The sequence below is a fragment of the Aethalodelphis obliquidens genome, unplaced genomic scaffold, assembly GCF_003676395.1.
Source record: "Aethalodelphis obliquidens isolate GAN/ISIS:26980383/991018 unplaced genomic scaffold, ASM367639v1 scaffold84, whole genome shotgun sequence".
Classification (NCBI taxonomy): domain Eukaryota; kingdom Metazoa; phylum Chordata; class Mammalia; order Artiodactyla; family Delphinidae; genus Aethalodelphis; species Aethalodelphis obliquidens.
In genome coordinates this window covers 3,171,217-3,199,159 of record NW_020838028.1, presented here as the reverse complement: position 1 = coordinate 3,199,159, position 27,943 = coordinate 3,171,217, and the positions used below count along the sequence as shown (strand labels likewise).

The 27,943-nt window shown below is 39.5% G+C and overlaps 1 protein-coding gene across 4 annotated transcripts in view; it reads right to left on the bottom strand.

The window, feature by feature from the left end:
* ADAMTS20 (ADAM metallopeptidase with thrombospondin type 1 motif 20) overlaps positions 1–24,906 on the bottom strand; it is a 203,604-nt gene extending 178,698 nt beyond the window's left edge. For 3 of the 4 annotated variants that reach the window (XM_027093466.1, XM_027093465.1, XM_027093464.1), the window contains exons 1-3: positions 24,479–24,905; positions 23,537–23,898; positions 7,276–7,438 (exon numbers count right to left, since the gene is read on the bottom strand). In XM_027093466.1, the coding sequence (XP_026949267.1) occupies positions 7,276–7,438; positions 23,537–23,898; positions 24,479–24,569 (616 nt within the window). In that variant the 5' untranslated portion in view covers positions 24,570–24,905. Of the gene's footprint in view, positions 1–7,275; positions 7,439–23,536; positions 23,899–24,478 lie in introns of all 4 variants that reach the window. The other variant, XM_027093467.1, reaches the window with a different exon arrangement.
* Between the last annotated feature and the right edge of the window lie 3,037 nt (positions 24,907–27,943).

The following is a 27,943-nucleotide window of genomic DNA, read 5'->3' as shown; positions in this document are numbered from 1 at the left end:
GTAAGCTTCCATGACTTCCATATCTGAGTTAGGTTCTCTTTCTATGAGGCCCCAAATCATCTTCTGAATGAACCTCATCTTACACGCCTACCTGCAAGCGGTTATTTTAGTACTAACAATTCCTCAACTATTTACACAGCATTTATTATATGCATAATATATTTCAATAGTATTAGTTGCTGTGAGGAATGTAAATAAGGAAATAAAATGTAACCTTTTACTTTAAGGAGCATAAACAAAGAATCTTAAAACTGAGAGGTAGGATAACAGAGCACATAAGAAATTTTAAAACAATGCAAGACAGTGTTAATTATGTGCAGAATAAATAGAGTAGCCCCTAAATTGTGAGACATTCTATGGGACATTCAAAAGCCTGTGTTCTTAGTCTTACAAAATCATGAGTAGGTACATTAACCACAGGAGAATGAATAAGATGCTAATTATAAGTAAAATGAATAGCAATTTTTAGTAAAGCAAGAACCTGTAATAAGATACAATTAGTAAAAGAGCTAAAAACTAATGACTCCATTCACATTTTTATCTCTGTAAGTGAAGAGCATCTAAATAAACTTCTACTTAGAGCAAAGGGATTTTTTTTTAAAAAAATTTGAGGAGACACATCTCATTGTACAGGAAACATTAATGAGAAAACTTCTTAAAGAACATGTGATTAAGTATGAAAGAAGCCAAAGAAAATACAAGGTGGTAGACAGATCACTGAAGAACAAGCACTGCTGTAAGAAAGGGAAAATGGAGATGTATCCAATTCTAGCAGTGAGGCTTATATTACTGTCAAGTTAAAACACATAGAAAATTTACCAAGTTGCAAAGTGACTAAAATCCCTACAAGGAATTTCAAAACAAGAAGTAGACCAATCTAAAGCAAAGACGGAAAAGTTCTTAATGAAGGTGGAAGAGAAACACACATGCACAGTACATTTCAAAGAAGGATTAATAATCTCATTCCCACCTCAACAGTAGATTTCATGAACACATGAACCAGAACAAGTTGACATCAGGATTCCTAGCAACAAACAAGAAGCTCAAATTTTACAGTGAGATGTAATCAAATCTTAACAGAAATATGAGAAGTGGTTTGGCACTATTATATTTAAGACTCTGATGTAGCTTACTCTCCAATCAGGGGTTATAACTATAATAGTTTCTCTTCTACCTCAAGAATCACAATTCTCCCCATTCATTCCCAAGCTAGTACAGAAACAACATCAAGAAAAAAAACTATGCTTCAAAACTAGAAGAATGAATCATTATTTCTACCAGCAAGACATTCTCCAGTTTAAGGATATAGTATGAAATATGTAATCCCAATACAGACAAAGGAAGATTTTTAAAAACTGTTTAATTCTAAAGAGTATGTAGTTTTCGGGTAGTCCTTCCTGGAAAGAACTATTGTTACCACAGTTAAAATATAGAGGATTTCAGTTACCTATAGTGATATATACCTTTCAAAATACACCTGACAGACTGGATAAACATACCTTCTGGTTCCTAACATATTGGTTCCCTTCCTCATTTGCCCATTTCACACAATTCACCCAATGTGGGAATCATTAACTTCACTATAAGTAAAACTAGATAACACAAGACTTCACACATAAAATAGGACTTCAAAGCTCTGGCAATTGCCACAGGCCTAATAATGCAACACAAAATAAGCATCAAGTATAGCAGACTGATTCTTCCCTTTGGAATGCATTCTTAAATACACGCACATTTCACAATCATGGCAAAGCAGAGCACACAACTGGCAAAACAGGTCAGCTAATAAAATAACCCTGTACGTGTGGAACAAACAATTGTCACAGCACCACGAGGTCTTCCCCTCACAGAAAACATGCATAAGTTGAGGATGATTATAGCTCAGAATTACTCTAAGGATCAGTGACATATGACTATGAAGAGTGCTTTGAAAAGCACAGAACCATATATATGTATCTTCTATTCCATAGTATTCACAGTCTCAAAATCTTAATAGGTCAAATTTCACAGTTTAGGATATTTCTTTGGTTTGGGATGAAATTTAACTTAAGAACATTACTAGTACAATAAGACTGAAGAATAGTCACTTAGGAAAATAGTACACTACTTTCATGCACTTTAGAATACTGATGAACAAATAAAGCAAAACAGGAAAACCTGAGTGGGTGAGGCAAATAATTTGTTATTCAAATATAAATCAGTCTTTTCTAGTTAATTGAATAAGGCTTTAAAAAGCAATACTTGTTAAGTTTCCACTACAGCATGTGCTTGATTTAAACATAAATTTGGACACCAAAAGAATAAAGGCTTCTTTTGGGGGTGCAGGTGAAGAGCAAGATAGAAGAGAGAATGGCTTCGGATTTAGATGTATTGAGTCTAAGATGCCGCTGGGACATCCAAGAAAACATCAGCATCACGCAGTTGTAAACCTGAGATTTCATCTCAAGACGAGCTGAATATAAACATTTTTAAGTTCTCTAACGTTTAAGTTAGTAGTTAAAATTAGAGAAGTACAAAAAATCACAGACTATATAAGAAATGGTGTAAACTGGTAGCCAAGAAGAGCACTTTTAAAAAATGTTTACCTTAGAAGATGGTAAAGTAACAACGACCAGGAACTGAAATGGGAAGAAAGGTAAGAAAGAAAAGCAGCAAAGATGGACGCAAAGTGTGTCAGAGAAGCCAAAGTTGATCAAGAGTGAGAAATAATCCCCCCAAATGACGTAACAGTAAGCCTGAGAGAGATGATTGCTTTTGGCAAGTAGAAGCTCATAAGAGATCTTTGAGAGAGTAGTTTTAATAAAGGGTGGGCAAATGAGTAACATCTCTATAGTCAGTTCTATAAATATTTAGAAGCTTGAGCTGACTCTTAAAAATACCATTAACAAGTTATTAGTTCAAAATATTGGCCACTGTCACGGCCGTATTTACAATCCTCTCTTCCTAGATTAATGGCACCTCCTTCTCTACCCACAAATTTATAAAATGTTATAAATGTCAGGAACCTTAGAAATCATTAAACGATTGCAAACTGGCAGCCAACAGGCCAAATTCAGCTCTCATGTTTCTAACTTTTTCCCCCACTTAAAAAAAATCTTAGATTTTCAGCTTCTTTGTAAGATACAAAGGATCTGGTAATAATGGTCCCACACTTCCAATGCACCTTTTGCAAGAAGCATGTCTATTCCACTGCCCTAAGGACACCTCAACGTCCTAATGACACCTCACTTCACTCATTTCTGGTAACTGCGTTCCTGTATCTGTGAGGTGTCTAAGATAGAAACTCCTAAACTTGACTTAAATAGGAACCATTAAATTCATCAGCCATTCACTACCTACTCTAGGTTAAGACCCAGAGAGGTTAAGGTCTCAAAGTCAGTTAGAGAGCCAGAAGTAGAACTCTGTTCCCTGACTCCCAGCTTACTAAGTGAACCGTGGCTTCTGCTGACACTAAAGATACCTCTGGGTTTCCCCAAACACATGCCGATTAATTATCTTTAAAGGAAAGGGAAATCATCTATATCTAAATATAATTTTATTAAGAAGACAATTCTCAGACATTCACAGAAATATCCAAATTGATCACTCACAAAAGAAAATCTTTACCATACCATCAAAATTGAAGGAAATGCGTTAAGGAAATCATCTTTAATTTATTCTTTATGTGCACTTTACTTGTTTGACATGTCCTTTGTTGACAAGAGAGCTGCTTTCTTGGATTCCGTCTTTCTGCCTTCAGTCTTTTCTTATTCAAATCCAAAGTTATCTTTAACAATAATCTGCCAGCTGAGTAATACGTTATAAGAGAGGATGTCTCTGTTTTGGAAGTTCTTCATTTCCCCAGGGCTTATGGAATAGCCTACAAGACCCTGGAGCCCTTTCGGTCGGCCTGTGTGCCTTCACGGCCTCATCTTCCCTTACCACCTACACTCTCCTTCACACGCATCAGGACGCTGAGGACACAAATATTATTCCCCCTTATCTAGAGGTCTGTCCTAACCAACTGCTGTAGTTTTTGTAACTGATGAGTTGGCATTAATCACAGGACCAAACTAACAGCCAAAGATGTTTATATGTCCGCCGCAGTCCAGCTTTCAACAAGCACACTGAAACCGTATTACGAACCTTCCGACCACAAACCACAAATTGTGATCAGTGGTTCACTTCCTGCCCAACAGGAGACACCCTGTGTAACAACTTCCCATCACTGCAGAAACAAAGCCTTTGCCCATGCTTTTCCCTCCCTCCTTCACCTCCTGACCAAGCTGGGTGCTTCTCCATGAGACCCAGGGGGGCATGTCCCCATCTCTTGGGGACCGTAAGTAATAAACTCTTCTTTCAAAGGCAGTTATCTCTATGTCTATCTTCTTAGCATACTTAACTAAAACAAATCCCGCAGACGTTTTAATATAAGCCCATCCTCCTTTTTTTTTTTTTTCTTAGAAAATACCGATAAATCCTTCACAGTGAAAATTAAATGGTTTAAATGTCACCTCCTTGGTGAAACCCAGGGCAATTTTTGTTGCTCAGCCGCTTGATCTGCTCCTAACACAGGTAGGGCAGCCTCCGCTCAGTTTTGCAATTTTTCTGTTTTTGTGTTCTTTTGTACCCATTGGGCTTGGAGAACCTAAATGAAGAGAAACACTCAAGTCTTACCCAGTTCCCCCCTTTATATATATTAAGGACTCAATGAATAAATTTGCAATGGGAGAAAGGGAGCCAGGCTCACCGGGTCCCTTGAAGAACACAGACCAGCTCTGATCCGCCTTGGAGGATAAACAACAGCAGAACCACACTTAACAGAATCCAGAGGTTTATTTTCATTCCTGTCAGGCTTTTCAGGGCTTCCCTCTCCCTTGGGTTTTAATTTTGTTACTATGTGGTTGTTTGTTCATTTCATGGGTTTTATGGGCTTGTTTTGCTATTTCCACTGGATTTTACTTAGACTAAGTCTGATGTCTACCTGGGAACCTGGCATCCACAAAGGCTTAGGTTTGGCTACCAAATATAATTCGTATGGCCTCAAGGCACACGGTGAAATCTGATGTTAAAAACAACTTAATCTAATTCATCAAGGCAGAAGTCACTATGAATTACAACATTTTAGGGTTGTAATGAATTAAAATCAATAGAAATATGGGGGGAAAATGACCTTTCCTTTTCCAATTAATCCTTTTGGTTCAAGCGCTAAATCTTTAGGCCTACCTATTTGAAGAATTCTCCTGAATGAAGGTTTACCTTTAGAATACGTAAGTAAGATTCTGCAAGTATTTCTGAACAACAATGTGTGAACTGGGGAAGAAGAAAAAAGCCTTTGATAACATTTTACTAATTACATTTATAACTCTCCATTTTTACTAACAAGATGATGATTAACAGGTAAGTATTTAGGCCACTAATTGATTGCCTTTTTTAGCGATTAAAAATATGCATGTCAATTATACCTAAAAATGTAGGTAATTTAAGAACTGAAAAGAATGATACTACTTTTAACATTTTAGTAGATAAATGTGGGAAATAATATCATGATTAAAAGTAAATCCCATAGCTTTCTACTTGCTTGTTATTTGTAGCTTTAAATAAATAATAAATCTAACTTAGTATAAGTTTTTTGGTTTTTTAAACAAAAGGGCCTGGCTTTTCTTGAACCATTCTCTTTCTGATAATGAACACTGATTGTGAATGCAAAATCTTGCATATCATTATGTGAAACATTTATGCATTCAGAGTGTCTACTTGGTGGCTTTCTTCTTAAGAAGCTAAACAATTCATTAAACAAGCTGCTCCTGAATGGTAGATCAGAACAAGCATAAGCTGCCTTCTGTAGAATTCTATTGTGGAGCTGTACCCATTTGTGTTTTCTTTGAAGCCACAAAAATGAAACCCTTATGCTCATATTAAAAGCATAAGAAAGGCATCTATTGTGTCAATAGATTTAAAACACGGCCTTAGACACAGTGAGAACCACTCCAAAATGGCACTCCTATAATAGCAAAGGTTAAGAAGTGCATTCCCAGGGAAAACCTTCAAAGGCCTACATATCATTATATCCCAAAACAGATGGCATCGCAGTGTTTGGAACTATAGTTTATGGACACCTACAATCTCAAATAAATCCTTTATAATCCCACTCTTTTGTCTAGATTTTGTACTTTGATGATAACTGCAGGTGCTTTTCTCCATTCTTCATAGGGTGACAGAGTGACAAAATGATACAGTGAAGATTCATGTACATATATGGACACAACTCTTAATACAACTTCTATGCAATGTACAAGTATTCTACTAGCAAGAGACTTACACTTTATAGAAACTGGCAATTCCTAGATTCCGATCTATGATAAATCATTAGTCTGAATTTTATAGGAAATAATGAAAAAAAACACATCTCTCTCATATATTGCTGAAAATATAAACTGATAAAAACCACTTTGCAAAACAATGTGGAATTCTCTAGTATCTATGTGTGTATACTTTGGAAAAACTCAAACACAGGAGATGAGGACAAAAAATTTCACAGCAGCATTGTTTATAATAGCAAAAAACTGCAAATAACCCAAAAGCTCATCAACAGGAAAATGGATATGTGAACCGTGATATACTCAGCAATGAAAATGAACAGCTGCTACATGTACCCATGTAGATGAACCTCAGAAACAATGCTAAGCAAAGAAGTCCCAGAAAACGATCTGCAATGCTTCCTTCATGCAAATTTAAAAGCATGCAAAATCGAGCAACATGTTATTGTTACTTAGGTTCAGTTTTTTTAATCATGTAAAATTCTGCTGAGAAAAATCATACTACTGTGACTAACAGACTGAAATAAAAGTTTTCTGATTTTTTGCTACAAATCTCGGATACAGTGGACCCTTGAACAACACGGGTTAGAATTGCACGGGTCCACTTATGTGAGTTTTTTTCACTAAATTTGTACTACAGTACTACATGACCATGGCTGTTTGAATCCATGGATGGAGAACTGAATATAAGGAGGGCTGACTATAAAGTTATACATGTATTTCCAACTGTGAGGGCGTCAGTGCCCCTATCCAACATGCTGTTCAAGGGTCAACTCTACTGAACACATTTTTGGATTCAAATTTAGTCTACAACAAAATTCTCTACAGATAATTTCTAATGGATCCTTACAGGTCAAGAAAATTTATTTAAAATATCATATATATCAATATTTAAGGAAAATATGTAAATTCTAACCTGAAAAAGATTTAAATAGTATCATATTTTTACTGTAAAGAGTTTTACTTCATAGTTTACCTGAAACTTCACAAGGCTTGTGAGACTGCAGGAAATAGTTCCTCTTTAATTCCTGTCTGTATATAAGATGTAGCTTGTTATGATCATCTTCATGTTCACTCCCATCTGCCTTCATTATAGGTTCTAAGAAATATTCACCATCATGTGCTTTAAATGTTCCCATCTGGAAATAAAGAAAATAAAAATTAATTTTCTTCTGTCACTAAGCAGAGAAAGCACGCTGTGCCACAGGTTAACGTGAGAGCACAGAAACAAGACAGCCAGGAGTTCATTCACTAAATGGCATCAACTAAACATGATGTTTCTTTCCTGGCTCACTTCTCCTTCTTATGTATAAAGTCACGGAGACTGGATAATATTCCAGTAAACCAAGGTGAAATGACAGGTATTCCAGGTATAAAGAATAGCATAGGCAAAGGCATTAAAATGGCCAAAGGCTTAGCACATTCTAGAAGTAAGAAAGCCTCTTTGGCTTGGTCTATGTAAGGTAATAGAGTGAGACAAGACTTAAAAGGAAGGCTGGGGTCAGATAAAAGATCTTGAATGTGACGCTAGCAATTTAGAATTTGTAAGCAATGGGGAGCCATTGAGGAGTTTTGTCAAAGACCTGTCTCCTGAATTCCAGAATCCAACATCCAACTTGCTTTTTTGACACTTCCTAGTAGCATTCTCAACCTCAACATGTCCAAAGACAAACTCTTTCTTTTCAGTCCAAACCTGCTATTTCTTCAATGCTCCCTCCTCAGTAAATGGCAACAGTATTATTCAGATAGCTTAGGACAAAAATCCTTAGAAACCAAGGATGGGTCTCTCTCAAATCCCACATTCAATTCATCTGCAAATGTAAATGGCTCAACCTTCAAGGTATAACTGAAATCCAACCACTTCTCCCAAATTTTATCACTACACCCATGATCTAACCTAACTTTCTCTCCTTTCTGAACTAAATCAATAGCCCTCTATTGTCTCTACGGAGGAGTCACAGTAATTTTTAAGTCTAGATCACGTTGCTCTCAAATCAAAAAAACAAATACAAAAAAGTAACATGACTTTTCACGTCATTCAGTAAGATTCAAATTCCTTACCATGGTCCACAATGTCCTGCGTGATCTGCCCACCCCTTTGCACCACCCGGCCCCTCCAAGCACACAGATGACCAACAGTTCTGACTTCACCTTCTCCCATTCTACCTTGGCTCATTCTACAGCTCCATTCCTGATGTCTTGGCTATTCCTCAAACATGACAAATATTCTCTCACCTCAGGACCTTTGCACTTTCTAAACCTGCCTCAAGCACTTTTTTCCCTGATCACTCCCACTATCACTTGTTTCAGGTCCCTACTCAACATTCATGACCCTATTTAAAAATGTTACCCAGCCTCCTACGTCTATCCCCACTATCCAGTTTCATTTTTCTCCATAATGCTTATCACTACCTGAGAGATTATCATTTATATTTGTTTCTTGTCTGATACCATCCACCAACATATAAGTCCATGAGAGTAGAGCTTTGACTGTACTCTTCTCTGCATGTCTGTCATGCCTACCACATAGCGGATATTGGATAACATATATTAAAGGAATGAATAAGACTGTAAGACATGGAATTTAATCTAGTGACACTGTATGGTAGAATACTAGCAGTTATAAGATAGAGGCTATAGCCCAGAAGAGAGGTAACAAAACCTGAATTATGGTGACAGTGATGGTATAGCAGTTGGAAGAGAAAGATTACCAGATGCGAATGCCTAAGGAAAGCAGAAAAACAGACAGTGAGAGGGAGAACTTATGATAGAGATAATTTTCTGGGAAAATAATATTTACCAAAATGACTCCAGAAATGTTAAAAATCCAAACAGACCCCTTTTCTACCAAACAACAGAAAAAGATGTCAGAGTTACATCACAAAAACTACTGGCCTTGATGATTTCATAGAGGAATTCCACCAAACCTTGAAAGAGCAGATAATTCCATTGTTATTTGAACTGTTCCCAAAAATGAAAAAAAATCCAAGTTATTTTTATGAAGCTAGTGCAAACATATAGCAAAGCCTGGTAAAGACAGCACAAAACAAAACAACCACCCAGAAAAACAAAACAAATACAGGACAAGCTCACATATGAATATCAAGCTAAAAGTCTGAAACTGTATTAACAAACAAAAGTCAGTAATGTGTGAAAAATATACGACGAGGTGAAGTTTATCATAAGAATGTAACTATGGCTCAATATTGGAAATCTTAATTCATCATCACCACTTACGCAAATGGAAAAAAAATCACGTCCTTTGAAAAAAATCACCAAGCATTCTTGATCTTAAAAATATCAATAAAATATAAATAGGTAGATGCTCCCTTAACAAGATAAACTCTATCACAGCCCAAAGACAGTATCATGCATAACAAAGATACATGCAAGGCATTCCCACTTAGATCAGGAATATAAGGATGCCCGGTATCACCTGTCCTAGACAACAGAATTAGGTAAAAGATTAGAAACATAAAATTGGAAAGGAAGAGTTAAAACTTTCATCTTCATAGGTAACATCCGTGTATACCTTAACAAATAAGAACTAACTGAAAAACTACTATAAGAACTAAGTGAATTCAGTGAGAAAATACACAGGCTTCAATAATATTCATGTGTATAAAAAACAGTGAGAAGACACTATGGAAGAAGCAATCCAATTTACAAAAAAAAGGTTAAATGCCCAGGAATAAAACAAATTTGTCAGGTCTACTGGAGAACAAAGGAAGAGAACTTAGAAACCACTTGCCATGTTCCTCAATATAACAAGATCAAAAAAAAATACCAACAGATTTTTTAACATGTAAACTGCTTCCAAAGTACATACAGAAAAAAGAAATCACCAAGATAATTATAAGAAAACAGTGAGGTGGGACTAGCACTATAAGATGTTAAAATATTACAAAGCCACATTAGTTAAATACTCCAATGCTGGCATGTGAGGAGACCAACGGACCAATGAACTGAAAAGAAAGGCAAGCAATAAATCCTAAACCACAGGACTTAGTATTATTAGTATATAGACTGCATCTCAAATCAATGAGGAAAGAGTATATTTAATAAATAGATTGTGACATGTGGACATCTGGACAAAATAATTTGGATACATCCCACACAGACTAAATTCCAAAGGGTCAGTGATGTAAACTTTTGAAATAAAACTGTAACAGCACTAGAAGGTAACATGAGAGAATGCCCCTTTCACTTTGGAATAGGGAAGGTCATTCTAACCATGACTCAAAACCCATTAAAAAAATGTTAAACTTCACTCAGGAAGAACAGAAATTAATACTAAACTGAGAAACCATTTTCACCTATGAGACTGGCAAAATTCTAAATGTTTTATAACATACTTCAAATGTGTCTGTGGAAAAATGGGCACTCTGATACACAGCCGTTGAAAATGTAAATTAGTGCAATCACAGTGCAAAGCATTTAGCAATATCTATGGCAACTACAAATGTGTTTGTTCTTTAACACAGCAATTCCCCTTTTGAAAATTTATCCAACAGATACTGTACATTTCCACACATGTTGAGCTAACATAATTAAGGTTACTAACTAAAGCACTGTTTTTAACAGCAAAATATTGGAACCAATTCAATAGTCCATTGTTAAAGTATATTTACATAAACTATGGTATAACCATATAATGGAATATCTTGTTGTTATAGACAAAAAAGAATAAACATTTTATGTAGTGATATGGAAAGACCTCCAATACAATTATTATACCAAAATATAAAACTGTAAAACAGGATGTATAGTATACTACCATTGTGTAATAAAGGAAGGGAAAAAAAAACCTAAATATTTCTATTTGCCTGGAAGAAATGCTAGAAGGATTCATTAGAAACAGTACAGGTAGAGGTGGGAGAAAGCAGATGGATTCAGGATGGACTAGGTATAGCATCCTTTTCACTTCAGGTACTTCATATACACTGTTCCCAATTCCCACCCTTCACCTCACATTCCTGCCACAGCCCCCTGCCTGGTGGACTCCATCTCATCGTTCAAGTCTCAGCTTCAAAGAGCAGCTACCCAGAAAGTTTTTCCTTTACCAGCTAACTAGGTAACCACATCCCTACCCCTAATCCTGAAAATAATTACTTTTTTAGAGTTTACTACTGTTTGACTTCTTCAGAGCACTTACAATGTTGTATTTATATATTCGTTTGCTATTTATAACTGTTCTCCCTCATTAGACAGGCTTCATACAGGAAGAGACCTAGCCCTGAATTTACATTGCCTTATACAGTACCTGACACACAGCCAGTGTGGTACACAATAAATATCTGTTAAACCAAGATAGAGATTATTTCCTACTTTTTGTAAACTCAGGTTATGTTGAGCAGAGAAGTAGGACAAATCTGGACACACAAGCTGGAGCTAGAATATGAACTCTTGAATGTAGGGATGTTATAATAAAAAGAGTCCATAAGCAGGTGAGAAAAAAATTGCATTTTTATTACCATGAACCTATAACTGAAAGTTAGAATTTTCTTCAACTGTGAATGTAGGCAACAAATCCCAGTGATGTTGCCAGTGGAGAGCAGATATTTTCATCACGTGAAGATGTTTGAGATCTCAAAATATTGTTTATGCTCAACAACTGTGTTATTAGATCTGCCATTAGATCTTATTTAATGTGATAATAGGTAAAATTTTACATAATTATTTTTAATATCCTGATAACTGTATTTCAATAAAATTGGTTTATTTTGTAATTTATCTTAGGCACTTGAAAACATTCTGAGAAGGGCTCCATTGGTGAATTATCAAGAGGTTTGAAGAGAAATGGGAGGAGGAAGGATAGTCAAAGCAATAACTTCAGAAGATTAAATAATATCTTTGTGCAGCTGCTAAGACAGCAAGGGATGAAACAGAAAGAACTTGCACCCACTGGTAGTCAAGAGAGTGGAAAGAATCCCTCAAATGGTCAGCTCTGATCAATAAATCTCTTTCTCTAGTTTGGTGAGGGTAGGCATTAATCATAATTTCAATAGCTAACTCGGATCTATACAGCAGACATCATTCCTATACACTTATAATTTATTTCCACCTAATAATAACTGAGGTAAGTTATTATTATCCCCACTTTACAGGTGAGATGAATGAGGAACAGTGAGGTTAAGTACCTTGTCCAAGGCTTACACCTAGTAAGTGACAGGACCACGATGTGACCCCAGTTAGGCTGGCTCCACAGTTCGTGCCTTAACCCAATGCACTGTGCTAGTGATCATACGCCAATTCTGATAAACCCTACAAGACAGCTGAAAACTACTTAATGAGTAGGCAGAGTTCTAGGGGCTAGAGATCCAGAGGTGAGCATGACGAAATCCCTGCCCTCCAAGAATTCATACTTACATGGGAAAAGACAGATAATAAAGATGTAATATGCCTGGTGGTAATAAGTACAATAAAGAAAATAAGGCAAGGAGACAGAGAATCCCAGAGCGTGGGGGGAGGCACTCTAGGCTGAGGCTAGAATAACGAGGGGGGAGCCATGGAAAACTCTGGGAGAACACTGCAAACAGAAGAGCGGTGACTGAAAGGCCCAGTGACGGGGAAAGCTTGGCAGGTTCAAGTGACAGAGAACAGTGAGGCTGAAACTTTGCCAACAAGGGGATACACAGCAGAAGCTCAACAGGTAGGGGCAGGCTGCACTCATTATGCTTGACACTGGAAAGCACTCACCACGCCTCCAAATACACAAAGGTACATTTACCTACATGTAAAACTTGGCAAGTTTCCACTTAGAGAAGCGTATTTCTGTGAAAAACCAATTCAGAAATGAATAACTAAATTATGGATGCTATGATAAGCACAGTTTTAGTGAATGAGGCTTCATTTTCATTTCTTAATTATCTTTAAATTATTTAGGGATAATAACTTTGAAATTGTTGCTTTAAATTCCATTGTAAAGAGCATATGTAAATCACTGTTTTAACTGAATAGTCACTGCAAGCTGTTTAAATGATTAGGGCAATTATAGTCATAAATTCTTCTTTACATTCATAATTATTACCACATCAACCTCTCCTTAAAGGTACCAAAGGCTTTACTATTTTTACAGTTCCCAAACCTAAAACATTGCCTGAGACGTAGCAGGCACTCAACACATATCTGTAGAAATAAACATTTTTTTAAATAAATTTATCTATTTATTTTATTTTTGGCTGTGTTGGGTCTTCGTTGCTTCACGTGGGCTTTCTCTAGTTGCAGCGAGCAGGGGCTGCTCTTCGTTGCGGTGCGTGGGCTTCTCATTGTGGTGGTTTCTCTTGGTGCGGAGCCCGGGCTCTAGGCACACGGGCTTCAGTAGTTGTGGCTCACGGGCTTAGTTGCTCCATGGCATGTGGGATCTTCCCGGACCAGGGCTCAAGCCCATGTCCCCTGCATTGGCAGGCAGATTCTTAACCACTGCACCACCAGGGAAGCCCGAAATAAACATTTTGGTAACATGGTAAAGTACCTGATTTTCCCCCCATATACCCTTTAGTAATCCTTTTTTTTTTCCCTCTAATATTCTTAAGTTACAATAGTTTAGGGACTTGTCTGAGATATAGTTACATGATTTTGTTTTCTTTTAATGCTGAAAAGTAAAATGTGTAGGTGCTCTTGGTTACATAATGTGCTAGTATGTTAGGATCACACATTTTTAAAAGGCTTAAAAATTAAGGAAATTCCATCAGATATACTGAAATTCTAGTCTGTAAAATAGAAAAATTTATAAAGAATTCATCTATTTCTTAGATACTTTTCTAGTATACTATACTCTAGCATATTTCATTCATTCTACCAAGTGTTTATTTTCCAAATATAACTACAAATCCCTTATTTTCAATACATACCAAAATTCCAGCTTTGCTTTCCCAGAAAAAATAATTAACTATACTTAGAGGTAACAAAGACTACTTTTGAAACTTGACTAAATGGACCCATGGGAAAAAATCACTTTCTACCTTTTTTAAAAAGCATGCTGAGCAGAAGAAACGTGATAGCATCCTGGTAAAAGATACAAATAGGAATGAGGCAGCTTGTTACTCATCCCAAAACTATTTTGAATAATGTCACACTTTCCCCAAACAATACTGTAAATATCTATACCTTGAAAACTTTTTTTATATACCTTTTGGATCAAACTCTGACTATGGGGTACTTCTATGATAATGTTCCAATAAACCCACACATGGGTCCAACCTGCACTCTCACGTGAAAGATGAATATAGTTGTTTCGAGTCCATCAGCACTTCCTTTACTCATGCTAGAACACTCTAGCCTGCTAATAATACTGCCTTTATAACTCAGAGGCCTTTTCTTCAACAAAACCTCATGCTTAAAAGAGTAATTTCAAGAAAAAATAATTCGTCCTCAAAGGGGTTTGCCCGTATTTATCAATGAAGGACTTAAAAGCATTTTGCTTCCAGCCGTTTTTCTATAAGCCACCCCACTGCAGAGGACTTTCTCTTCAAAAAATAAAAATATTAGAGCTTTGTCTAAAGCCTCCTAAGGAAGCACACTTAATATTTTTTTTCAACTTGGAAAGGAACCTCGTAAGGCATTGGAGGACTTAATAAAACAGGTGGTTCGTAGAATTATATTTAGATCATGCCATATTTTTAGCAACCTGCCTATCTGCGGAGGGGCACTGCAATTTGATTCATGAGAAATGCCAATCAAATTCCAAAGTCTTTCTTTTGATGACTATTAAAAGTAGCATAACTAGTTTTCACTTGGGCAAAGGGTTCCCATTTACTTGAAGCAATGATCTTCCATTTGCCAAGGCAGCAAGTGATTATGCAACTGGTTCCAATTTACTCTCATAGGCCAAAATTTTTATGTTTAGAGAATTTTTATACAATAGTTTTTCCAAACTGTTCTTATTTCAGTATTTTGACATTCATTCATATACTTTTCCCTAAATACATGGCAAACACATGTATTATAGCCACCAATAATAATGTACTCTCAGATTTTATTAAAGGGTAAAAACAACAAGCACAAAATGTAAACCATTTGGACTCTTTTCCCAAATCATTTACAGTTATCACATAAGCACTGGCGGCTATAGAACTAGTTCAAAATAAAGGTACTATTAAACAAGGCAATTATTTAGAGCCAATACTGAGAATTTATTTTAGTAACAGATTGCTCTCAACTATTAATAAAATTGGATTTTCATTTAAGGACTGAATCACTGGTAATTACTACCATGAAGACTAAAATGTTTAGTTTCTCAATCTTTAATCATATGTCATATTAGAATCAGTCTGATGCTATTTGTAATAAGAAAGCCTGAGTATGAGTCCTGGGTCTGCACTCATGGAATCTTGGGCAAGCCACTTCACATCTCAAACCTCAGTTCCATGACTTATAAAACAAAACAAATAATTCTATCTACCTAACTTCCTTAGAAAGACAATGTGTGTTAAAATGATGTCAGTAACTGTTTTGAAAGTGAGTATAGTTTGATATAGGATGGAAAAGTCTCCACTAAAAACACAAATGTTACAGCTACCCTTTTTTACCCTAAGCAGAGGGTAAGTGTTATGTAATAAAAGGTCATGAAGATTAACTCTGAGATTCATCTTTATTTTAGGGTACTCTGTTCAATGCAAAAGATATTTTCCCCTGACAGTTCCTCATTATAACACCACTGACCACACCTAGGAAATAGCGTATTATACATAAGCACACATTGAATGAATGAATCGATGATATGAAGAATATGTAATTGGCCACAGAAGCCTAAAGCAGAAGATTCATTGCAAAGTTTTTGAAAAGAGAGCCTTCTCTCCTCTAGTAGCATTCTTTATTCCCCATTCCACAGGGCAATTCCAGATCTCCAGTATAAATGTGAGAGGAAACATTGCTGATACTCACCTAAAAAGACACTGCTCTCTCACCACACCCCTACCCATGAGGATCAAGAAAATAAGACAGACTCTGGACTCATCTACCCGAGATTCGTGCAGCCAAATGATTCAGCTACATAAATAGTGTCCCAGCAACATCACTAACAAGGAGTGAATTCTGTAACATTTCTCTTTTTTGTAGGCACTGAGGTATATTTGAGGTCACATGAACTCACTAAAAGTGGAGAGAACTGTCAAAGAAATGGCCACGTTTCTTTGACCTGTGGGGTCCAGGTAGTGGTTCTCAGGACAGCCTCTGCCATCCTCTTACTAAAACATCTGCAGAGACATAAAGCCCAAAGTCATTATAACAATTAGAAATTTAAAACAGTAGGAAATGTTAAAGAACTACTCTGTAGGTATATAATGGAAAGATGTTCATGATATATTGTCAAAATGTTATAAAGCAATATTACTTAACAAAGATATATGTATACAACCTGGTCAGCTCTTTGTAGAGAAGATGGGACAAAGAAAAGAAGGCTCAGGATGGATCTGGAAAGATGAGTAGGAGTTTAAGGCAAAGGACATTCTAGACAAAAAGAAGAGTAAATATAAATTCAAACCATTATGAAGATTAAAGTAAACCTATGAGAAAATCAAACAAATGTTTCTAGAATAAGTATCTCTTTCTTGGCACCTCTCCTGTTATTAACTTTCCTGGTTAATGGCTACAGGATCACTCAGTCATTTAAGTCAGAGTCATTAGAACCATTTTGGTTGTCTGTTCTTCTGGTCCAAAGTTCTAATGGGTCTCCTACAAGGTGGCTTAACTTCAGCACTACTGACATTTTGATAATTCTTCATTGTAGGAGGCTATTCTGGGCATTGTTGGATGTTTAGCAACATCCCTGGCCTCTACCCACCCGATGCCAGTAGCTTCCCTTGCCCCCTGCACAGCTGTGACAACCGAGTGTCCCCAGACTCTGCCAAATGTTCCCCGGGGGGACAAAACTGCCCCAGTTGAGAACCACTGGTCTCATAGTGCACCTTCCACAGGGACCCAACTCTTCTCGCCACTGCAACCACATTGCTTCCTGCGGCTCCCATTCCCTGCTCTTCCTTACTGTAGTGGTGATCTCCTCAGCACCTCGCTGCCTCCCCTGCTCCTTGCACCATGGTGCATAAGGGCAGACCCCTCCCAACACATCAAACTAACCCACCATCTACAGTCTAAGCCTTCACGCTTTCGCAGTACATTCCAGGCCTTAATCTGACGTCAACCTTACCTTTCACCCTCACCTCCTAATGCACCCTACTCTTCAGCTGCAGAGACCCACAAGAAGCCCTTGAATTTTCACATCCCCAAATGTTTATTCTTCCCTCAAAGTCCAGCTGAGAAGCCTCCTCCAGCCCAGGTCTCATAACACTCTTCCTCCCTCCTTCCTCAAAGTTCACCCAGCACTCCTTGTACGCCTCTGTTAACAGTATTTAACAGACTATTTTCATTGAGTGTGTGTACGTGTGCCCGGGGTCACTATGTGGTGGCCCTGAGAATGCTGAGCATAATTGACCAAGGACCCCCACTCCAGGTTTTGAGATCCATCCGTGCGTGTGCCCCAGCCATATCTCCCATGCACCACTCCAGACAGTAACTGAGTGTGGCAAGGATATGAAGAGGAAACTCATTCTTAGGAGGCAAGGCACCGTTGTCCCAGGCAAATCTGGCTTGAGGGGTGCTTTGCTGAACCTTGCTTAGACTGCCCGGAAGCCTGGGATGCTTCTACCCAACATTTTCATCCTCTCTTCACCTGTTTCAGACTCCACTGCTCGCTCCTTTTTTCTAACACAGACACTTCCCCTATTAAACTCTTTGCACATTTAATCCCACCTTACTATCTGCTTTGTGGAGGACCTAGGCTAACACGCGAATGTTAAAGGTAGAGGCCTAAGAAATTCTCCCTAGTGTTGCTTGAGTATTTGACTAAGTATAGGAATAACTAAAAGGGATCCTTATGAGTTTTCCAACAAAAAAAGATGAATACAGAATGGCATGTGTAATGACCTGAGGCTATGTGACTTTTGAGCAAATAGGAAGTTTAAAAAATAAAGTTTTCTAAGAAGACAAAAACCGGTAAAGACACTACTGATAGTTTCCATACACTTATTTCCTGTCTGAACATGGAGGTACCACAACACCTAAATAATCAGTCATCAGAAGGCATTAGTGCCTGACATGCCACAGAATGGTTCACATGAGAAACTTCAAAAAAGTACACACAGCCACTGCTCCGTGAGAATACTGTATAAGCCAGATGCAATGTCTGGTTTTATGACATCTGGAAACTGTTTCTTTCAACCAAAAAGACTGCATTGATTCAAATCCCACCAAGAAACAGTGAAGCTAATTGTCTAGGCAGTCGGGTTAGTCCCTGAGGGCCTTTGGAAGAAGGGAACCCAACCAGGTAATGTAAGAGAGCTGGTAGAGCGACAGGGGTTGTTGGGAATAGCCTCTGTACAATTTACACATGCCATTCTGACAAGGATATGCCCCAAATATTAAAACTTATGGAATACTGACCTCTACTTTGGCAAGAGTGTATCAACATCATGAAAAATAGATAATATGGCCATGAAAACAAAGTTTAGAGTTGAATCTAGAGATATTAACGCCTGATAACTATATATTCTGTGACTTTATCAATGAACTAAAAACAGAGTTTGATTAGCCATTATATTACATATAAGTAAATTTATGATTTGGCTCTATTTTCATATCTACTATAGATTTTAGAAATGTCAAATAATCAGAAATGTTTGAATTATGTGATAAATACTTACACTTAGAAGAAAGAAAAGTTACAGAGAAAGAAAGATTAGAAAAGCAAAAGTAGGGCTTCCCTGGTGGCGCAGTGGTTGAGAGTCCGGCTGCCGATGCAGGGGACACGGGTTCATGCCCCGGACCAGGAAGATCCCACATGGCGCAGAGAGGCTGGGCCCGTGAGCCATGGCCGCTGAGCCTGCGCGTCCGGAGCCTGTGCTCCAAAACGGGAGAGGCCACAGCAGTGAGAGGCCTGCGTACCGAAAAAAAAAAAAAAAAAAAGATATTTGGCATATAAAAATTTATATACTCGGGGCTTCCCTGCTGACTCAGTGGTTGAGAGTCCGGCTGCCGATGCAGGGGACACGGGTTCATGGCCCGGACCAGGAAGATCCCACATGGCGCAGAGAGGCTGGGCCCGTGAGCCATGGCCGCTGAGCCTGCGCGTCCGGAGCCTGTGCTCCAAAACGCGAGAGGCCACAACCGTGAGAGGCCTGCGTACCGCAAAAAAAAAAAAAAGAAAGAAAAAAAAAAAAGAAAAGCAAAAGTTATACCCACAGGAAACAAAGAAAATTTCTGGCAGACTCAGCCCCTCTGGTTCTTGGGCCCAAAACACTTAAGAAAACTAAACAATACAAGTCATGGTTCAGTGGTTTAGTGAAAGAGAAAAACACGTAAATACTAAGACTTCTAGAAGTGGGGAAAAAAAGTAGCTGTGTAGAAATTAAAAGAAAACGTTAGTTTATATGTTTGAGGTTAATGCAACACTAGCAACTGAATGAAATCAATAAGTATGTTGTGATGTCAATTTTTTTAAATGGTTGTATGTACAGAGATATTTGGAAAGTAGTAACTTGGTTTGTATTCCCTTCCTTTAAAAGTCACATTCCTCAGTAGCCACCAGAGAAAGGAAAGGTAGACGCTTCCTCAAATGGGAAGATGGAAGGGGAACAGCTCAAATGAATGAGATATGAAAGGGGAACTCAGTGGATTCCAGGAAGAAAAGAACGATGGAGGCAATGGATACGGCTGGGAAGATGTATGTGCACTGACTTCTCCACTGAGGGTTTAAGGCCCTGGAGGCAGAAGGCATGTTACATAGTTTAGGAGGACTGCCAAGAGAAGTGCTTTAGCATGCTATGTGGGACTCAAGGGACGGACCTCTACAAGCCCCGCCCCCCCACACACACACATGCACTCACTGAAATAGAGGTGTGGCAGAGTTTGGCGAAGGGAGGGATCAAGTCCCCCTAGACTTTCATATGCCATGAAGGGTCTCAGACCCTTAGAGGGGTCTGGAAGATTACCAATGGCATCAGCAAACCACCTTATGTGGAGAGAGCACTGCAGCAGGAGCTAAGTGACCCTGTGTTGAAGGCTGCACATGAAGAAGCCAGACAAGAAGCCAACTAGGTGTTGCATCCAGAACTCAGAGGGATACGCAGCAACAGAGAGAGCCTAGGTAGGAAAGAGTCAGTGAGCCCCAACTGAGCAAAGAAAAGCCACAAGTTCTCAGGCCCAGAATTCAGCGGCTGGTGCCAAAAAAATGCAAGGAGACTGAGGCACAAAGGACGTCGGAGGCTAGAGGAACTGGAGGACAGTATGATTTCCCCACCTTCCTCCCAAACAATACAGAGGCCTCAGAACACTTTGCTGCCCTGTATGAGGTCAGTTTTCATCAATGGTCAACATTTGCTTGAATCCAGCCATGACAATGAACATTAGCAGAAAAAAAATGAGGAAGTCACACACTCATTCAATATATTCAGGAAAAGCATCTGATTAAGTACAACATCCATTCACGATTAAAAGCAAAACTAAAAGCAAAGAGCAACTAGCAAAAGAGAACTTCAATAGGACTGGCTCTAAAAATCCTTCAGTAAATCTCAACTTTAGTGTTTAATGGACTGACAAAAATCAAAGCTGAATCATCACAGGCGCACACATGCAAAGTCACAAAGATGAGCTGGGAAGCAGTAGGAGCAGGGCTGGAAGTGAGCATTACTGACATCTTGGGCATTGTATCGAGGAGGATCTGCAAAAACTCAGCTGGTCCAGGTTGTGGGTAACACAACTTTATCTGGATCTAAAGATTAATCTGAGACTAAAAAACAGGAATCTGATATAATAATAAATGGACTCTAAAACCTACCAGAAGGTCCACCATTTGATGAAACTATTATTCTAAAGAGTGCTAAGGATAGAGTCAAGGTAGAAATAAAAAAATCATAAATATACAGCTAATATCCGTTATAGTGCTAATATCACAAGGGAGAAAAATCAAAGAAATGTCACTAATCTCATCAGTGATTTACACTTATAATAGGTCCTGATCATACTTCTAAAAGATTTTTAGATCCTGATACCTCCAGTTATGTGCTGTATTACTGGAAACTTTCTATCTCTGCTGTGACTGATATCCTCAACGCAGCCCTACACATACAGAGAAATGGAGATAAAGCTGAGTTACATAGGTATGAAAATATGTTTTTTAGATGTTAAATCAAACTCTGATAATATCAGTAAGTCTACCAAAAGCAAAGTACATACATAAATCCAATTAATAATGCATGATAACTAAACAATTATATCCAAATTGACACAGTGACAGGAAAAGGATGAACTCCTGTTATGACTTTAAAACATTTCCAACTGTTTTTTGATTTCAAAAAGGAGATATTGAATAATAATTTGAACTACACAAAAATTATGAATCAACATGAGCAGAAACATCACTCCTAATAATGCTTCCCATCTGGAATTTTTTCCATGCCTTAAATACTAAATCAAGAAAACATACTGACCATGACAAATTTGTGGTAGTAAATCTAGAATTTTCTAGACAAACTAAACATTTTGAAAGGTTCTAGAAAAGAGAATATTTTTCTTTCCTTTGATGTGTAGATGGCTGTGTAAATATTAGTGTGTTTCTGCCATTCTGATGTTGCATTTTACACTTATCTACAGCCAAAAAGAAAACTGTCCAAGGCGTATATATATATATATATATATATGTATACGTACATATATATATCAAGATAATAGCAGAAAAAAGAACAAAGAGGTGTTCCAGATCTACTTAGTAATGACCAATACTCACACCCAGGAAGACATCTTACACCAATTACCCTGAAAGGAAGTATTACATTTGGCCTAGAAAGAACTGTTATCAATTTTCTACTTCTTCAAAGAGTAAACAATGTTGGTGTTCTGAAACTCATCTAAAATTTGCCCAACAAAAGCTAGAATACTCGGAAAGAATCCTGTAGCCAAATTCTTAGTTGTTTCTTCTTGAACACGTATGTATCAGAGGAGTTAATGATAAAGTGAGTTCATATATGTTTTAATGTAAGTGTTCTCAACCAGAGGTTCCATGAACTTGGATGAGAAAGACATCTTTATTTTCCCTAACCTCTGATACATAACATTTCCTTCAATTATGATTGTAGGTAAAACCACAGACATTGTGGCTTTGTTGGCAATAAAATAATAGCTACTTTAACTCTAATGTAATGTAATACAAAACTATCCAGATTGTTTATTCTCATTACCACTACAAAAGTATAGAAGTAAGTAGTCCCCTCCCCAATAGATATTATTTAAGCCATTAATAAAGAAGGATGTATTACGACACCACAAATTCTAATACTTGTAACATTTGATTACTGTTAGTATTTAAAAGGAAGCCAATTAAATAACGTGTATGCTATTTTACACATTTAAATTATGCTGAGAGGAGGCCCTGGGTTTTCCCTAGAATGCTGAAAAGTTGATGGCAAAAAAAAAAAAAAAGTTTAGAAGCTCTGTTTTAGAGGGAGAGAAACAAATAGAACACATAGAACCCAATATTTTATTTCATTTCCTCTCTCCGCAATGAGGTTTTTACAAAATCCACATCCTTTACTCTTGTCACTTTAATGATCATTTCTCATTTGCTGGCACCAGGTCTTTGTAGATGCTCTACATTTTTAAGTGCAGTGCATTTTAAACTGGCATATTCAACCTTTTCCCCATCCTGTACTTCACAGATTAATGGCCATCCCCATAGTAGCAAAAAAAACCAAAACAAAACAAAAAAACAAACAAAAACTCTTTGTTTTCAAACCTTTTCATTTATTCATTCTCTATTCATTCTATCATTCTTCATTCAAGGAATAAATTTAAGTAACTTCAGGGGAGTCTGCCTTAATAGATGGTCCAGAATGGGTGTGTCTGAATGAAGGAGGCTGCTGTCCTGCTGGAAACCACACTTCCTGTGTAGCAGAAAGCCACTCCCCACCTCCCTGACTAGCTCAGCATCTGACACTCTTTCTTGCAGCTTTGCACAGAAGGGTCAATTTTGCCCAGCAGGGAGAGACATGCTGATCCTCCAAACCCTTCTCCCCACTGCAAGAAAGGAGTGGCCTCTGGCTTGGGTTCATCTAGGTGTTAATCCCTCTGGTGGCCCACTCTGATCTCTTAGGTCAACCAACCGCCCATTCGGGAAAAGCCAATGCCCGGCTCCCTGAACAAGCAAGGATGGATCCCAAGAAAATGCCAAGGGACCCGAGCGCGCTTACCAAGCCTCCACAAAGGCTGAAGACGGCTGTGTGATCCTCCCGAGCATTGACCTGGCCGCGGTAGAAGCAGTGGCGCAGGTCTGGGGGCGCCGTGCGGCGCTCCTCAGCCCGGAGCGCAGGGGCTCCCAAGTGCACCTCGGTGTAGCCGGCAGCCAGGAAGGCCGCGTCGGCGCTCAGGTTCAGCTGGAAGACCTGGCCGTAGGCGCGGATTCGGTAGTGGGTCCTGAACGGCGTGGGCTCCAGCGCCTCGGCGCTGCGCTTCCTCCGGCTGAAGTGGTGGCTCTTTGGGAACACTTCGCCGAACTCATTGACCCGCGCGGGGGTCACCACTTCGTAGGAGGCCAGTGTCCTCACCAAGGCTTCTGCAACCACAGCGAAAAGGCCGTTGAGCCCCTACCCGTTTCCAACTCCCCAGCGCCGAACTTCTTCAACCAAACGTCCCAGCCAGAGAGCCGAGGCCCCAGGTCCCCATACCCCCGGCGGGGCGCGACGAAAGAACACACGCTGGCGAGCGCGCGCGCACACACACACACGTGCGCTCTGTGAGTGTGCCTGCCTGCTTTCCCACAACCCCGATTCGCTCCACCCTCCCCAAACAGGGACCCTGACACTCAGGGCCCTCAGCAGCACCTCCTTCTCGCGCCCCTCTTCGCCCCCCTGCCGCCGCCAACTCGTGCCCCGCGGGCGCCCGCGCCACCCTGCTCCACGCGTCCCCGCCGCGTGGTCCCCGGAGGGAAACGTGTGCCCCGCGCGCGATTCCTCGAAACACCGCGCAGCCGCAACCTCCGGGGATGCTTGGGGCTGACTGATCCCGGAGTCCCGAGAGTCCCGGCTGGGCCAGGGTCCCCCAGCGGGCAGAACCGCTCCCCCCGCCTCCGTCCGCCCGTCCCACTCGGGCACGCGCCCCACCACGCTGCTGAAGGCGCCCCGCGGTGACCTTACCCTGCCTGGGGTGGAAGTGAACTTCCCAAGACCTGGTGATGAAGAGCGAGAGCTGGTAGAGCAGCCCCGTCAGCCACTTGGCCACCCGCATGGTTCCACCGGGGGGATCCCGACCGGGGAGGCCAACCAGAGACGCCTGCCGCCCCGCCGGCTTCCCCGCGCTCCGCTGCCTCTCCTCCCTCTCGCCTGCCGCTCTCCGCGCCGGCAGCCGCGGCGCCTCAGCAGCCTCCGGAGCAGCAGCCCCGGCCCCGGGCCGGCCCGTCGCGCCACACCGCCAGCCTCCGCTCGCTGAGCCACTGCTTCATCGCACTGCAGCCCCGCAGCCTCCGGCTCGCAGTCGGCAGCCTCGCTCCGCTTCCTGCGCCCGCACAACCCTCAGAAGCCCTCTCCTTGCGTCCAGCCCAGCGCGAGGAAGCGACCCGACCTAGCAGGAACGGTGCCAATATAGCCACCCCGGGCCTGGCGAGCTGGGGGGGAGAGCCCGCCCCCAGGGGCCGGGCCCGGCCAATCAGCTGGAGGCGCGGCCCGGGCTCGCCCTCCGGCGCGCTGCCCGCCCCCAGCCCCTAGCCGCAAGCGGAGTGCGGTCGCCGCAGGCTCCGGCTGTGGGCGTGCAGCGTGGTGAGTAGCCCGAGGCCCAGTTGGACACCGTCCCGGTACCCGTAAAACCTAGGACTGATACAAGTTGCGCGGCCGAGGTCCAGATAGGGGATAGGTGTGCGAGGTTTTAGTTCTTACAATGAAATGGCAAGCATCAGAAGGAAAGTTTCTGTCATGTTTCACGGTAATTTTAGGCTTCTCAAACAAGGATAAAGTAAGCTACAGCGGAAAATTCTTGTAGGCAGAGGATGCTACCAGCGAAGCTTAATGGCCAGGCCTCATTTGCAAGTACCCCTGTGCACCCGGGGGGTTGTTGTGAGTTTCAGTGTTGGAGGGGAAAGCAAAGGTGAGGTTGCAATCAGCAAACACTTCTGGGTGAGAATTTCTGGCAGTTGCCAGAGAAAAAAGGATCTCAGTCTCCAAAGTTCCAGTAACTTATTGTGACTTTTTTCATTTCAGTATTCATTTTTGTACTTAATTTTGTATAAAGGGCCCCCCAAAATTATATAAATGTCAAGCCCCATGAAACTTGGATCTGCCCCTGGGTCACTGTTTTTATGAGACTTTCTGCTGGTAGTTTCACAGTATTCATATGTCTTTTGTTTATAATATCCAAATGACCCCATGTATCCACAGTTATCTTCCTCAGCAATTATTGTAGCTCTGAATCCAGTTGAGTCATCTTGTGTCTGTTAAATTGGATAAACCTCAATGGCAACAGAAAGCAGTCATCATTTCAGAACTCCTTCCTCATTTCCCAAATCCACCTGTTTGATCTGCAGGTTACATAACTGTTTCTCCCTATAACCAGTATGGAAAAAAAAAAATGAAGTGGAAGTGGTCAGATATTGTTGAAATCCAACCAAGGGAGAGAAAGAATATGAGTATAAAAAGTAAAGGAATTATATGGGTAACTCTTCACGAACACAAAGGAATACACTCTCAATTTAGTCCCTGGCTGCCCTTTCTCCTGTGAGCTCACAACAATGAAAATTCTGTTTGCTTTGAGTTGACCTCTCATGACAGACCTCCATACTTTTGTATCAAATGTGGAACAATCTTGTCCAAGGAAGGAGAGTTTCTTACTTTTGCCAAGGAAATTACCCAGCTCTGTAATGGTAATTCTTCCACAATCTATCCCCTTCTTTTGTACCCCTTGCTCACAAGTGTCATTTTATTCATCACAGAATTACAGACTTCTCATGTTGTTTTTCTAAATTAATCCTACTGTTACTCTAAACAAAACAAAAATGGACTTGACCCACACTTGTCTGTTTAGTGGTTACCTTCAGTACACTGTAATTTAGAGTCATTCCAATTACACTGCAGCTCTGAATGCATCTTTACCTTAGGAGCTATGCCTACCTTCATACAAATAACAGAAAATAGATCTGCACCTGTTTAACTGGCTATCTGACTGCCGACTGCAGGCAAAGTAGATACTTCATTTCCATCACAGAATGTTTGTCACTCAAAGTAGTATTTGCAATGTGATATTTGATTTTCAGCCTGCTCTAACTTTTTGGAAACAATGTTCTAAGAATAGGGCCATTTTTTCCTGTTTTAAAGGAGCGGGAAAATGTACGAGATATGTATTTTATGTCATTATAATCTTTACAGTGTTCAGTAAAGAACATTATTTCCTTCATTTTATAGAAGGTAAATGTTACACAGTATCTAAGTAACTAACTGGATATCTACAAACCCTTTCTGACACCAAAGTTTTTTCATTATACTAGACTAGACCCATTACGATATTCACATTATTTGTCTCTCTTCCTTTCTCCTTCCCTACCAGGTGAAAATGTCATGAATAAGCTAATCTATGCCATTTAAATCAAGCATTTCTCCACATGGGCAATTATAGCTACCACTTATGGAATTCCTTTGACATACCAGGCACTGTACAAGAGACTTTAGAAAGGTTACCTCGTTTAATTTATGCATTCCCCCCAAGAGAAATTAGGTAAATCACCCCAGATCACACATCAAGTTAGACTCAAATCTCTTTGGTCTCAAATTCCATACTTTTTAAGAGTAGACTGTATTCTTCATACTAGCTCAAATCTCATTACAGTCGTAATCATCAATCAACAGTAAAATAGATCAATAGATTGTGATATATGCCCACAGTGGAATGCTAGACAGACTGAGAACATATAATCTATAGCCGCATGCAACAACATAAATGAATCTCACAAAAAATATTATTTAGAGAAAGACTTAGAGCCCCCCCCAAAAAAATATATAGTGCATATAAAATGACTCAATCTATATGCAATATACAAAAGCAGGCAAAACTGCTCGATTTTATTAGAAGTGGCTAATTCTTAGGGTGGGGATAATAGAGATTGGAATAAAGATAAGTGAGCTTCTAAGATGCTGATACCATTTTGTTTCTTGATCTATGTTCTAGTTGAAGAGGTGGTGTGTGAAATTTCTTACATCTGCAGTCTTGTGTATTTTCATATCATAATGATATGTATCATTTTTCTGTGTATATGTGCATGTAATAATATAATAAACATTTTTAAAGTACTTACTATGAAAAAAACACCACTATTTCTTTACTATATGGAAAAAGTTTAAGAGAACTTCAGGTATTAAATATTAAAATAATCTTTTGAGGTAAATATTTATTTCCAGACACAACTTAATCCAATAACCAGAACCTATAACTAGAATCTCACAAGACAAAAATGTCAAGAAAATTCTAACAAAATATCTTCCATGGCTATTGTCAGTCACTTAACTACTTATTCAATTTTTTCTTTTAAAAATAAGAAAGGAAAGAAAGGTTCAACACAACAACAAAAAAGGAAAGAAAGAGGGGTATACATCCCTCCAAAGAACATTTTTATTTTATTA